Raw genomic sequence first — 14,489 nt, 5'->3', positions numbered from 1 at the left:
ACCGTCACTGAACATGATTTCATCATGGAATTCTTCGGCTCCATTTCTGTTCAGACGTTTCTCCCTGGCTTCCCAGGTTCCACCTTAATTATCCAATCTGAATCACCTCTCTCCCTAACACTCCGGTCAATCTTACATCTCCTACTTTTCACAAAATCATGCTTTGCTAATGCACATCCCTCTGTCTTACCTTGAGTCATCACCCTCACCCATCCCATTTTTTTCTCTCCAGTTAATCAGCTCCAATCATACAGATGCCGCCTCTTCTATGATACATTTTCCAACTATCTTGGCTTTCACTGATTTGAACTCTCCTTGAGATTCCCCTGTACTATAGGCTGCAATATGCAATTATAAACAATCCTGTATTGTGTCAGGTTGGTGTAACTAAGTCAATTAGAAAGTGAAGTTTTTAGGTTACATTTTTTTGACATGTCCCATAACTCAATGATAAGCACACAATAGACATCTAAATCAGGATTTTTTTTCATAGGGCCCAATCATAGCACTAACCATCACCACTTTTTAATTTTTAAACTATTCTGTAGCTTTAAGAGGGGTTTTCTTCAAATTAAGATAACTTTTAATAGTTACCTAATCTTGATGCAAAATCTCAATTCTGAGAGGCATATAAGTCTAAATGAAAAAATAAAGAAATAAGACAGTTTTAAGGTAGTTACATGTTTTTATTACATAAACATTAATCTATTCCTTGTGGGGGTTGGTCTTCCATTTGCTGCTTGCTTTCACAGAATGTCTAATATCTATAGGAATTGTCTAAGAATGATTTATGAAACATTCTCACATGCCCACCAAAAAAGCCTTAATGCCTATATTTTCCAGATTCCTGAGAAAAATAATGGGTTTTGTTTATTTTACAGTGTGATACATAAATTTCCCTTCAAGATTAAAAAAAGTAGACTTCTAAAATGAGTCTCCTTTCGTTTACAAAGTTTTATAAAAATACATTAAGTATGCTCATATGTTTGTCCTTTTACTTGAAAATATTCCAGTTTACCAGAAACAAAAAAATAACAATTAACAATGATATGCAAACCACATTAATCTTGTAGCAATATAATGTCAACATCATCATGAACACCTTGCAAAAGTAGCTCTCCTGTGTATGTAACAATCTTCCTTCGTTTTGCAGCTTTGAGAGTTCCTACCAATGCTTCAAAGAGGTTGGCACATTTGTCATCTCGGAAGAGGACCCCAAATTTCACACTTAACTTCCCATCAGCATCTAATTTGAGAAAATACAATGTTAGCCAATGCAAAGTCTGTTTCTTGCCCCGTGTATGGAAGAGTTACATAATATTTAATAAATACTTAACTATAGTTTAACCAAAATTACAATTTAACATTTAACAATCATAAATTCAATGTAACCTCTTGTCAGATCCAAAAAGTAATGGAAAAAAAAATTCATGTGTTGTTCACCTCCTAACATTAGTATCGTCTGGACAAAGACTGGAAGAGAACCAAGAAACATCTATAAACGGTGAATATGTTACAGTGCTACTATTGTAGACCAATACCTCTCTGTCTCAATTTCCATTTTTGTAATGATCATGTTAGTTGTTGAATCAGCAAAAATATGGGAAACCTCGGGTCTGGAGCAGCATTTCTCTAAGTGTGTTCTGAAGCACTCAGAACCCCCAGATGAGTTTCCTCATCTGTAACATGGGGGTCTTAACATTTCCTTAACAGTGCTGTTGAGTGACAGTTCTACAGCACACAGCACACAGCACACTGCCCAGCGCACACTGAGCACTCGAGCAATGATCATTGGCTCAGTCATGAGTGAGAGAAATGGGGGAGTGTGCCAAACCATAGTCACAGGTGAAGCAAGTAAGAGTCCAGGCACTGGGAACTAGAGTGACTCACCTCAACTAAACTATCTAAGATGAGAAGAAAAAAGAAATAAGTTTGTAAAGGAAAACTGAGAATCTAACCATGCTTGGCCTAGAAAACAAAGATGTACCTCTTTGACTTTTTCAACTTCTAGCATGACCCTCTACAAGAAGCATCTTTCACTGATTACAGAAATAAATAGAGCTGCTGGGTAACCTTGGGCAGGCCATTCAAGTTCTCTGAGCTGCAGTTACCTCATCCATAAAATGAGGGTAAAAATGCCCCTCACAGGGTTGTTACAAGGATTAAAAGATAGAATATAGGCAACACCTTTTAGAGGGTGCCTGGCATATGGCAAATTCAGGTTAACTTTTTTAAAGGCACCAAAGGCAGAAAGCTGGGTGTAATCTTGGAGTCCTCCTGCCCACTCACCCCACAATCTCGCAAGTGATTCCACTTTCTTTGTATCATCTGTTGCTCTCGCTTTTCCTCTCCATGAACAATTAATTTCTTGATTCAGGCCCAAATTAATCCTCATATGGGTAACTGCAAGACTCCTTACCAGCCTCCCTTTCTCCATTTTGCCCCCCCAATACATCCTCCATATTCATGAATTAAAAATATAGAAGAAACGTTGTAAGATGCAAACCTGATTGATAATATTCTACTCTATTCTTTCGATGGCTCCTTACCATCAAAGTGAAGTCCATGGCCTCACGACAAGACTCTTCGTCTTCTGGCCCTTGCACTCACCTCGCACCTGATTTTCTGCTATATTGTCCCATGCACCTTTTGATCCAGTTAAAATGAATGACTTGCTGTTACCCAAGAGGATATGAAAGATCCTGCCTCAGTAATTTTACCCATGTCGAGCCATCTGCCCAGCATCCCAGACCCCTTTCCCTAGTTAAGCTCTTTTTCTTCAAGCAAGGACTCAAATGTCACCTTCTCTGAGAAGTCCTCTGTGATTCATTCAATTGGGTTAATAGCTCTTCTTATAAATTCAAATATATAGTTGCCAAAGCAGGCACCATCAATTACAGTAATAATAGTGAACTTGTATTGAATGAATATGTGCTATGTTGCTAGGACCGTTCAATGCATTTTACAGTCACGAAAATGCACTTAATCCTCATTTCATCAAAGATAAGGTACAATTGATTTCAAGAACTATTATGATATCTTCCAATTAGACTGCCAAAATAACTATAACACACCATGCATTAGAAGATACATCCTTAGTTTAGAGATTTCAGCATGAATAAAGGATCTTTGAATCATTGAAATAGAGTATTATTATTATACAAATAAAGAAACCTAGGCACAGAAGTTTAGGAACGTACCTAAGGTTATACAGCAAGTGTGTAGAGGAGCTTGGATTCATTCTCAGAAAGTCTGACTCCAGACTTCCCAAAACAGGACTCAAGCTCTTAACCACTTCCAGTTAGTTTGCCTGTCTCTCTGCTACTTAGAGACCCACAAGGGCTACGATAGAGTTTCACTTATTTTCATATCTCTAGCACTTAAGCACAAAGGCAGCACTCAAGAAATATTTGTTGAATGAAAGAATTTATAGCTTCAAATAATCTTTATCCATTTAATTTTTTTTCTACTGAATGAAAAATGAGAAAAGGATTGTATTTTGTAAGAAACAGATATAACTAAATTCATCAATGTCCACCTTCAGCAAATATATCCTATTTAGATTAGTCTAAATATGATTAATCTATATTATAATTTATATTCATCAAAATTATTCCAGACACAACTTAAATAATTAACCATAACATGTCAGTAGATCCCATATCTCCATAGATGCTTTCCAACTCATCCGTCATCTCTTACAAGGACCAGGTAAGTCATAGAGGACTGGTTAAGCTGCAATGTTCAAAATATTTTCATCCATAGAGAAATGATAATGACTTTGGTGTCTTCTAGTTTGTATAGCTGCTAATTTTGAAGTGCAGAATGAGTTGATCCTAGTTGACCACTAACACTTTTAAATGCAATGAACCAATAAGCGCTAAGCTGACATGAAGAACAATGTAGGAGAGACAAGAATCTCATAAATCTTTGGAAATACATCTTTAATCCCTTTAACAAACCAAACAATTGCACTACTCCCAGGGGTAACCTGACCTCACAGAGCTCAGGAGAAATTCGGAATATAGAAATGAGGACCACATATAGGGGCATCACTGTTGAAAACAATACTCACCCAACTTCCCTCAAGTGGGTGGGAGAAAAATGGGGTTAGGAAAGATTGTTCATCTGTATGACTGGGGAACTAAACATCCCCCACTGTCTCCTCAGCACTCTCCACAAGCATCCCAAATGCAGCTCAGCCACTTCCTCCTAAACTGACATGCCCTACACTTCAAAGTCTTGCCGGAGAGTCAAAACTTCATTGAGTGCCCTACAGCTTTCAATGATCTGTCTCTCTGGGACCATTCTAAATTGAATGTCAGCACTTCGCAGGTTAGCATACCATTGTTTTCTGATAATTGCCTCATGAGTTTTCAATCTATTTTTCCTAACTCAGTAGTGAGATTCCTGAAGCACAGGGGCACACACTTTATGTCACTTGTACTTACACAGTGCTTGGCACACACAGATTCCCAACAAATAACAACTGACCATATGATTCAAATCAGGTGTTGAGTTTTATATGCCAACTTTTATATGCCTCGTTTATCTTTTCTCAGTCTATTTCAGTGAGGGTGTCTCAGGTTTGATGTGGAAGTAAAGTGAATAGATAAGACCAAAAAGTGCAGATAGGAAGAATAATGACCCCCATAGAAATCCATGCCCCAATCCCCAGAACCATGGATATGTTGCCTTATATGGCAAATGAAACTCGGTAGATGTGATTAAATTAAGAGCCCTGAAATGGGGAGATTTTCCTGGACCATCTGGGTGAGCTCTATGTAATCACGAGTGTCCTTAAAAATGGAAGAGGAAGGCAGAAGACGAGGTCACAGTGATGCAATGTGAGAACTCAAACCAGCTGTTGCCGGCTTTGATGACGGAGAAAGGGGGCCACGAGCCAAGAATGCAGGCTACCTCTAGAAACTAGAAAGAGACTAGGAAACAGATTCTCTAGCGCTCCAGGAAGGAATGCACCCTGCCAACACCTTGATTTCAGCCCAGAGAGACCCTTATCAGACTGCTTTGGTCCGAATGTTTGTGTCCCCACAAAAACTCATGTGTTGAAATCCTAACCACCAAAGGTATGATATTATCAAGTGGGGCCATTGGGAGGTGCTCAAGTCATTTGGGTGTAAGAATGTAAAGTCATGAATCAGGGATTAATGCCTTATAAAAGAGGGTGCAGAGAGATCCCTAGCCCCTTCTACCATGTGAGGATGCAAGAGGGAGTCTGTGACCTGGAAGAGGACTTACCCCAACCATGCTGGCACCCTGATGGCGGACTTCTAGCCTCCAGAACTGTGACCAATAAGTGCCTGCTGTTTAAAAGCCACCCAGTCTGTTGTATTTTGTTATAGCAGCCCAAATGCACTAAGACAGACTACGTTACTGTTAAGATAGTAAATGTGTTGTTTTACATCACTAAGTTCATGGTAATGTTATAGCAGCAATAGAAAACTAATACAGGGGCATTTGATATGAATGGCTTAATGGGAATTTCAAAGTATGTCTTGTTATTTCAAATGATTTGTGATTCATCAGCAGACAGAGCTATAAGTAAGAAGAATCAAACTATAATGACAAGACAACTCTTGAGGTAATTTAAAGCCACTTTACATTGATATGATGTAATTTCATAACTTCTTAGTTCCATTATCCTAGTTGTTGCTGAATATGTCTGTTGGTCTTACAATTTTCAAAATGCTCCCCAAACCTTGCATGTCTTATCTGAGATGCAAAAATACCCAAAGCTACAAGCACAATAGTAACTTTCATTACAACTTAGGAAAAAGATATTAATACTACCAATTTTACATGTCACTAATTTCATGGTAGCTGCTTATATGCTGCTGAAGAAAAACCTGACTTAAAAAAAAAACTACCTAAAGGATGGTTTAGGTATACGTACATAAATACTTGATCATATAAAACTCAAGAATCTGAAGAAAGTAGAGACAATTGAGTATAATTTCACTCTCAGTCCCTAGTCATTTGGAAGTTTGTAAAATGCTGGCAAGATAAAGCAGAAAAATGAATTTTAATGGTGTGACAAATGAAAATTTGAACATGATTCAATTACCAGATTTCAATGCAACCAGATTCAACAGGCACAGCAATTTTCTTTCCACTCAAAGGATCATGAAATATCTCCACCATTCACTATACCTCAATAGCTTTGTGTCTCCAGATATCACTGCATGGCAGAAGGCACTTGTCACCTAGGACAAGGGTAGAGCTTTCATAACTGTGTCCTAAGCCCTGGTGAGCCCTTCACAGACTTCTACCAAAAAAGGTGGTCCTACTTGCTTTAATGTAAACTCAATAGAAATACTGTACCTGTGTTATAATACTTACTTTTTGAACCTAGACGATGAATTTCCTCCACTAAGAGGTTAACTTCATGATCCACATTCATTGCTGCCTGACAGAAAAAAAAAAAGTTTGTAGTATTATCATTTCTACATTCCATTAAGCATATCTTGCCAAATCCAAGGGCCCTTTCTTTACTTGTGTAGCATTGTCACTGTTAACTTACCGTGTCTCCCTTCCTAAAAATACTTGTGTGATATACATGGCACTAGAGTCCCTCCATTTTCCCTCCATCTTTATAACTTCCCCTCTGAGCTGACTTCACTCGTATTCTACACAGTCTATTGGGAAGAATACAGCCATTTTCCTTGTACCCACTATCGACGCTGAGCCCATCCTCTTGACGGTGCTCTGCTTGCCACCAAAAATATAAAGGTGAGCAGTACAGGACCTGCCCTCAGGGAACTCACCCTCCAGAAGCAGAGAAAAGCCTGGAATGCATAACAATGTGACAGCACTCATTGAGTGATGGGTCCAAGGCACAAAGGAGAAAGCCACACAAGGCTTTGCGGAGGTCACTGGGGAGGAGTAGACCAGGTAGACAGTTGGGAAAGGGTGTTCTATGCTTGGGGAAGAGCATATGTTAAAGTACAGAAGCAAAGGAGAAAAAGCAGGCCCTAAGTTAGGAGCTGGAGCTACCAAGATAAAAAGACACACTCCCTCCCCTCTGGGAGCCTACAGTCTAGTAGGCAAGGCAGACCAATACAAGGCAATTTTAATAATGTCAGGTCAGGGCAATCATTACTTCTGGGTCACACCCAGGGACAACATGTCCTTCCCTGGACAATGTCCAGTACAACCTGACTGTAATGGAGAGCTTGTGGGGAAGACCATTCATCTTCAGATAAGGAGGAGTCCAGGACTAACGGGAGCTATGAAACTTACCTTAGGTCACTAGGCCCTCCATGGGCCGGGTTCTGCCCACCATTTCAGCTTCCTCCACTCTACTGTCAACTGTAGGGTGCAGTTACATAGAGCTTCTTTTTATTCCTTAAATGTCCCTCAATCTCGCACCTTCACACATACTATTTCTTCAACCCAGACCATGACTCTTTGTCTTTCTTGAGGCTAACTCCCACACATCCAATCCCAGCTTAGATATAACTATTGGGTCTTCGGAAAAGTCATGACACATGTTTGCAACAGATAGCACTAGTTCATTTTTGGAAGTACTAGAGCAGCGGTTCTCAACCTATGGGTTGCGACCCCTTTGGGGGTCGAACGACCCTTTCACAGGGGTCGCCTAAGACCATCAGAAAACAAAAGGATATTTACATTACGATTCATAACAGTAGCAAAATTACAGTTATAGGGTAGCAATGAAAATAATTTTATAGTTGGGGGTCACCACAACATGAGGAACTGTATTAAGTGGTCGCGGCATTAGGAAGGTTGAGAACCACTGTACTAGAGTCATTTGCATCTACGTTATTGCTATGTCATTTGACAGCTGACAGGTCAAGCTTCATTTAAAAAAATTTGAGCGATTTGGTTGAGTTTTGGAGATTTTACAATAAGTTGAAGAAGGAAGACCAAACTGCATTTTTGCCATATTTTACTATTTTATTTCCATAAAGAGAAGAACGTGTGTCAAGCTTGTGAAAAGTTGCATCAAGTTTCTGGTGACAATGCTGTACAAGAATGTCAGTGCCAATGATGGTTCACGAAATTCCGTGCTGGTGATTTTGATCTCAACGACGCTCCTCGGTCAGGAAGGCCCACCGAGGTTGATGACAACAAAATAAAGGCATTGATCGAGTCAAACCCATGTTACACGACACAAGAGATTGCACAAACATTGAACACCCATCATTCAAGCATTCACAGCCACCTGAAGAAGTTGGGATACGTAAGCAAGCTCGATATTTGGGTTCCGCATGAACTCAAAGAAGTTCACTTGATGGAGCGTATAAACATCTACATGAGGAAAACGATCCTTTTTTGAAGCAACTGATAACTGGTGATGAGAAGTGGATTGTTTACAACAATGTGGTGTGCAAACGGTCTTGGTCCCGAAGTGATGATTCGCCTCAAACGACGTGGAAAGTAGACATTCATCAGAGGAAGGCTATGCTCTGTGTGGTGGGATTTTAAAGGTGTTGTGTTTTTTGAGTTCCTACCAAGGAAACAAACAATCAACTCGAATGTGTACTGTCAGCAATTGGACAGTTTGAATGAATCCATCATCCAGAAATGTCCAGACCTTGTTAATTGTAAAGGAGTTGTGTTCTATCGCGACAACGTGAGACCACACACAAGTTTGATCACCCATCAAAATTATTGGAGCTTCTATGGGATGCATTGCCACACCTACCATACTCGCCTGACCTTGTGCCATCAGACTTCCACTTCTTTTGCTCTCTTCAAAACTCCTTGTGTGGTATAATGTTCAATTCAGATGCGGCCATAAATCAGCACCTTGTTCAGTTTTTTGCAAATAAAGACTGGAACTTCTATGAACGAGGAATTATGAAGCTCACTGAAAGGTGGCAAAAGGTTATCAAACAAAACAGGCAATATATCATTGATTGATCTTTGTTCTTTATATAAATAAATGACCTTTGAAAAACAGACAAAATACGTCATGACTTTTCCGAAGACCCAATAATTCCAGGAAGCCTTCCATGAGACCTGGAGCAGGAGAGCTCCCCCACTGTGTGTTCCAGGAGCACTGTCCGACCGCCCTCTTCATTTCACTTGATTAGAAATTACCAGCTTTTACCACTAGCTGGTAAGCATCTCTAGGCAGGGATCTGACTGTAATGCTCTCTGCAGGATCACATCTGGCACCGAGGATACAGGTTCAATAAATATTGGTTTCACAGACTGAAAGGAGCAAAAGGCATGAGCGGGGATGGAACTACAACTTTGGGAGCTGTCACTGTAGAGCTGCTGACTTAAGAGGGGAACAGAGGGGTGCTCATGGAGGAAGAGTGCTCAAAGACAGAAAAGGGAAGGTAAAAAGGGCCTGGAAAACACCTACAGAAATAAGGAGAGAAATCTCAGCAAGAAATGGAAAACAGCAGGTAGAGGTGGAGGACAGAACCGTGACCGAGTTGGGTAGAAGAAGTAAAGGAAGAAAAGTTTCCATTAAGAAAGCAGCAATTTACAGTGAAAACGGCAACATGAGGGTTGGGAAGTATGAACAACTGGGCAGAATATGCATCAATTCGGTCTGTTTTCAAATCCTAAATTCTCCACATCAAGTCAGGGGCTAAAAAAGTGGGGATGTGTATGATTTACTTTGGAGTGGCAATTTGGAAGAAACAACTTTATCCAGATTGTAACTAATTCCTGGTAGCTTTTAAAAACATGAATGGCATCTATGTTTAACTTATATTGCTTGGGACCCCAGGTTTTCCATCAGCTAATAATTAAAAGTACCATCTGTCAAGTGCTTCATTATACACGTATGTGTGAATATTATAGTTTAAGAAGCTTGTATTGCAATAAAATGCAACATCTTAGGTTCATGCATCTACATAAAACTATCAAAACTTATAGCGTCCAAATATTAGGAACTTTGTGTTGGTGAAATTTTATCTATAACATTATATTCAATTCAAGATATAGTTTAAGAGAGATACTCCAAAGCCAAAACACACCCAGAGGATACAACTGAAAGATATACCATGAAAATAATGGTAGGAAAAAAACCTATGTCAGTGTGTTGGACAGCTGTCATTTTTACCTGCCCAGCACCCATTCCCCATCTGGCACGAGCAATCTAATTCTTGTTTGGATTAAGTCTTCCTTCATTACTCTAAACACAGGTATCTTGGGTAGAGTCTCAGCCTAAACTCCAGGAGTGGTTCAGAGCCAGAATAATTGATTTGGGGCATAGTCTGGTGATCCCATCATGAACAATGAGGTTTAACCCAAGGATTTTGCCAGAACTATTAGTAAAATGACACTGTCCTACTGGATTCTAAGATGTAAGTTTACAGCCCCTGTTGTAATCGGCTGCCAAGTGGGAAGAACACTGTCAGGAATAAAGGTAGAACAAAGAAAAGTCCAATCACGTAACAGTGATCGAACCTGTACATGACCCTGATTTTTCAGTTACATAGACCAATCTTTCCTGGTTTTGCTTGTGCTATTTGAATGAGTTTCCGTCATTTGCACTCTAAAGACTTGACCCAAAAAGTTAGCCTAGAGAAGACCTGCCACTATTTTTTTCTGTTTTAAATTAAAGCTCCTTTTATGTACTTATGCGAACAGTCTTGTTTTGTGTTGCTCTATTGGGTAGGAGGATAGATGTAAGAGAAAGGCAGATTTGGGAGCCATATAAGAAAAACGTTTCCCTAACAATTAATAAAATGTGCACCCTGTTACTAGAAGCATTAATGCAGATGTACTATGGATCTATGAGGGTTGATGAGGAAATTCGCCCTCCGTGGACTTCTGCAGAATGAAACGCCCAAGGGGATTATGGTCTTCTCTAATTCTCAGATTCTATGATTTCCTCCCCCTCTAAAACTTACTCTTTAACACCATTCCCCACTCCTTCCACCCACCACCAGCTGCACACTTCAGACATAGCTCTCTTTGAATAATGAGACTCAAAGAGGAAATCCCACTATTATGTATAGTGTGAATACCTGCATCCTATTAAACAGATGCATGCTCATCCAATTTTAAGAAAAGGCAACCAGCATTTCTTTATAATTAATTACACGCGAGGCTCCTTATCTATGTTAATTCATGTAATCCTAAGAGCTTTGCAAAGTATGTATTATTTATCCCCATTTTATGAATAATGAAACTGGCTCAGAGGGACTCCCCACAATCAAGTGCTATTTCTACCACAGTGTGGTTCTTCTCCTTCTCGCCATCCCTGTCCTCCTGCTTTTCCTTTTTCTTTGCTGGTTATTATGCAAAGTGCACTAAATATAATAGCGAGTTGTATCTGTATGAACTGTTACATGCTGAGTACTTACCAAAGCAGGACACTCACAGAGCAAGGGAAGTTCTCTGCCCAGACCCCTCCAAGTAGGAACACTACAGGCGTGGGAACTATTGCTAGCACACATAATTTGGCATGATGTATTTATTTATTTTATTACTTAGCAGGGGTAAGGGGGAGAAATAGCTACACAATCCTTGGAAGCAGGAGCAAACTACATGGCATTTTGTCAGTACACGCACCTGGGGCTGGAGAAAGCAGTAAGATCAAAAATCATGAGAGGCCATGAGCTGGGCAAGTCTAACTGGAAGAAAGAGCTCATTCGTCGATGGGGGAAGGAAAGTGGGGGGGGGGACTCAAAGGAAGGCGATGGCAGATGCTAGGCGAGCCCTCTAATTGTGACAGAATCTAATTAGGCGTTGTGCGTGGGAATCACAAAGAAAGCGGCACGTCAGAGGGCTGGGCATATGCTGCAATGCTCCACCATCAGTATACACTTAAGCATCTATTTAAAGACCCTGTTATACTTTTGTTTTTCCTTCTTTTTTTTTAAGGTTGGAGACAATACATGAAATTTTCTAATGTATAAAACAATAAAGCCTAATGGAGTAGGGGCGTCTGGGAATCAGAAGCCAACTCTACATACCAGGGCTGGCCACTTTTCCAGCCCACCTACGCTATCCAAGACCAGCAGCTGGTGCGGGTCAAAGGATGACTGGGTTCCTTCCTGCCAGCTCGCAGGCGCGCGCACACTCCATATTTGGTCATCCCTGCTCCAAGTTTGGGAACTGGCCCCTACGGCGTCCCAAGACCCTGTCCCCTGCAGGCAACCATTCAATCACCACCGGCACCGAGGCAGAGCAGGGGAGCTCCGGGCTCGGCCGCCTGCCCCGGGGCAGCACGGCGGGCTCCGGTGCAGCCTCCCCGCGAAGGGCCGAGTCCCGGAAGCCTTTGTCTCCGCACCTCCAGCGCCAGCGCCGCGGGCTCACGCTCCAGGTGCCCGGTGCGCCCCGGCGCGTAGCGAGAGTGAGCGCCCAAACTGGGCAAGGAAAATGGACGCCACTCCGGGTGCCGGAGGCCCTTAGCGTCTTCTCACGAGCCCCTACCCCACATACAGCCGGGAAGCACAGAGCCGCACCCGCCGGCCGCGCCGCAGAGTGCGCTGCCCTGAGGCCACCACATTCCTCGGGGGAGCCTCTCCCCGCACGACTGGCCTTTCCCCGCCCAGCTCTGCCTAACTGTCTTCCGACCCCGCCAAATGCAAAGCTGACACGTTGCACCGCGGTAAAAATCGGTGCACCGCTGCTGACTTCCCCGTCCGCCCCGGCCCGCAAAGCGTCACGTGAGCAGGGTGCGGAAGTCCGAGAGAGGCAGGGGCGTGTGGCGCTCCCACCCGGGCGCTGGCGCGGTCTCGGCCGATTCTAGGTGTCACCTCCACACGCCTAAAACCCCCTCCAGCGCCGGCTTTCCACCCGCAGTCTACGATTCCCCCTGTTCTTGGCCTCCGCCGGATACACGGGTCCATCCCTTATACCTGGTCACATCGTCCCAGGGGACTCACCGCTCTGCCTCCTTTTCTTTTCCAATGAAAAACTGGTGCAGCGTCGGCCGGACCTGGTTATCTTAAGCGCACCGAGGAGGAAGAGGCTGAGAAAGGAAGTGACTGAGGCAAAGAAAAAGGCTGGGGTGCAGCAGGAGGCGGAGGCGGAGCGGGCGGGGGTGGGGGTAAGAGTTTAAGCGCTCAGGAAAGGGGCCGCCCACACTCCGGGGACAAGCCTATGAGAAGCAAAGTCGGGAGAGGAGACGCTGGAGAAGGGGGCAGACGCCAGACAGGTGGCAGAGCGCCCGAGACTTCTAGGAAAATGGACCCACAGCTTTGATTACTGCCTCCTTTCCGCGGTGCTGGTCAGAGCCACTGGTCCCCAACACCCTGAAGCAGATCCTTGGCGTGATTTCCTGCCAAGATCTCTCTCCTAACATACGAAATAAAGCGCCCTCAAAGTGCTGAATGTTGAGGTCTCCTAAGAGGAATCTGACATTGGTTCTGTGTGCCTGGAGCAGAGCCTCCAGAAAACTGCATGTCAGCAGGATGGTCTGATTTGCAAAACAAAACTCACCTTGAAAACCAATTTGATTTACTGCAAGGAAATTTCACTTAGACAAAGGTGTAAGGGTGAAATTCCGTAAATCAATAGTAATTAGACTTAGCTAGTTAGCAGTTTGACTCACCTCATAGCCCACTATCTAGGCACTTGAAGTTAAACTTAGCTGGTTTGCAGTTAGAGCCATCCTCATATTCAGCTGTTTGCTCTTTGTTTCTCCCCTCACTGATTAACTTAAAAACTGTTTTGTTCCCTTCTGAAGGCTACAACATACCTCATTAATCCATTTAATCAGCAGAATCCTAACCTGGAAAGGGCAATTTCTTAATTCTCAGGCTACCAGACACCGAAATCCAATTTGCAACTCCCTTGCAGTTTTCCATGGTGACACACAAAGCCCCAGGCTGCGGTGGTGGAGCTGAGTAGGAGTCCAGAGTCTATCTTCAAACAGACCAGACCCCAGGATGCGATGTCAGCCCTCGGACCCGCTTGAATGACTCCCCCTTTTCTTTGTTCTTCTTCTTGTGTATCTATAAAATCTTCTAACCTGTCTAAGAACAAGGAGGTGGCCTTTGGACAGGAGTCTGCCATCCTCCCAGAATGCAGCATTCTGAATAAACCTGCTTTTCTTTCCACCAACCTTGTCTCTCGATTGTTAACTTTTTCAAGCGGCAAGCAGCCAGACCTTAGTACAGGCCTTGATCCTGGGTCAGTGTAAGTTTCTTCCCTTATTCATTACTTCATACATTTAACTGCATAATGCGGTCAACTTATTCAAACTCCCTTTATTTTAGTCATTTTTTGTTTTTGCGCGCACGTGTGTGTGTGTGTGTGTGTGTGTGTGTGTGTGAGAGAGAGAGAGAGAGAGAGAGAGAGAGAGAGAGAGAGAGAAAGATGCTTTACCTGGGGTCCCTTCAGAAAGAAAACCGAGGCCCTGCTGAGAAAAGTGACCAAAATGATTCATAGGACAGAGGTTGCACAAAGAGCTACCCCAAAAGCAGCCCCCTCCAAAACCTGATTGGTTTAAGGGTGATCATGTCACCCCAGAGCACAGAGTCCAGAAACTGGTCATCATCCCAGGAGGTGACCTGGAACAAACAATTCTC

General features: G+C 42.5%; 1 protein-coding gene across 3 annotated transcripts; it reads right to left on the bottom strand.

Moving 5' to 3' along the window:
• Positions 1-671: 671 nt before the first annotated feature.
• On the bottom strand, positions 672-13,007 carry ABRACL (ABRA C-terminal like). 3 transcript variants are annotated; one of them, XM_019648079.1, is made up of 3 exons: positions 12,816-13,007; positions 6,361-6,427; positions 672-1,246 (listed from the first exon to the last, which is right to left on the bottom strand). In XM_019648079.1, exons 2-3 carry the CDS (start codon positions 6,419-6,421, stop codon positions 1,062-1,064), a joined length of 246 nt encoding a protein of 81 aa, XP_019503624.1. In that variant the 5' UTR covers positions 6,422-6,427; positions 12,816-13,007; the 3' UTR covers positions 672-1,061. The 3 variants fall into 3 exon arrangements, with proteins under 3 accessions (XP_019503624.1, XP_019503621.1, XP_019503620.1); XM_019648076.1 differs by having other exon boundaries at positions 6,361-6,423; positions 12,843-13,007; XM_019648075.1 differs by having other exon boundaries at positions 12,843-13,005.
• Between the last annotated feature and the right edge of the window lie 1,482 nt (positions 13,008-14,489).

This window comes from Hipposideros armiger, unplaced genomic scaffold (assembly GCF_001890085.2).
Source record: "Hipposideros armiger isolate ML-2016 unplaced genomic scaffold, ASM189008v1 scaffold_120, whole genome shotgun sequence".
NCBI classification, from domain to species: Eukaryota; Metazoa; Chordata; class Mammalia; order Chiroptera; family Hipposideridae; genus Hipposideros; species Hipposideros armiger.
This window is presented reverse-complemented; position numbering and strand designations above follow the sequence as displayed.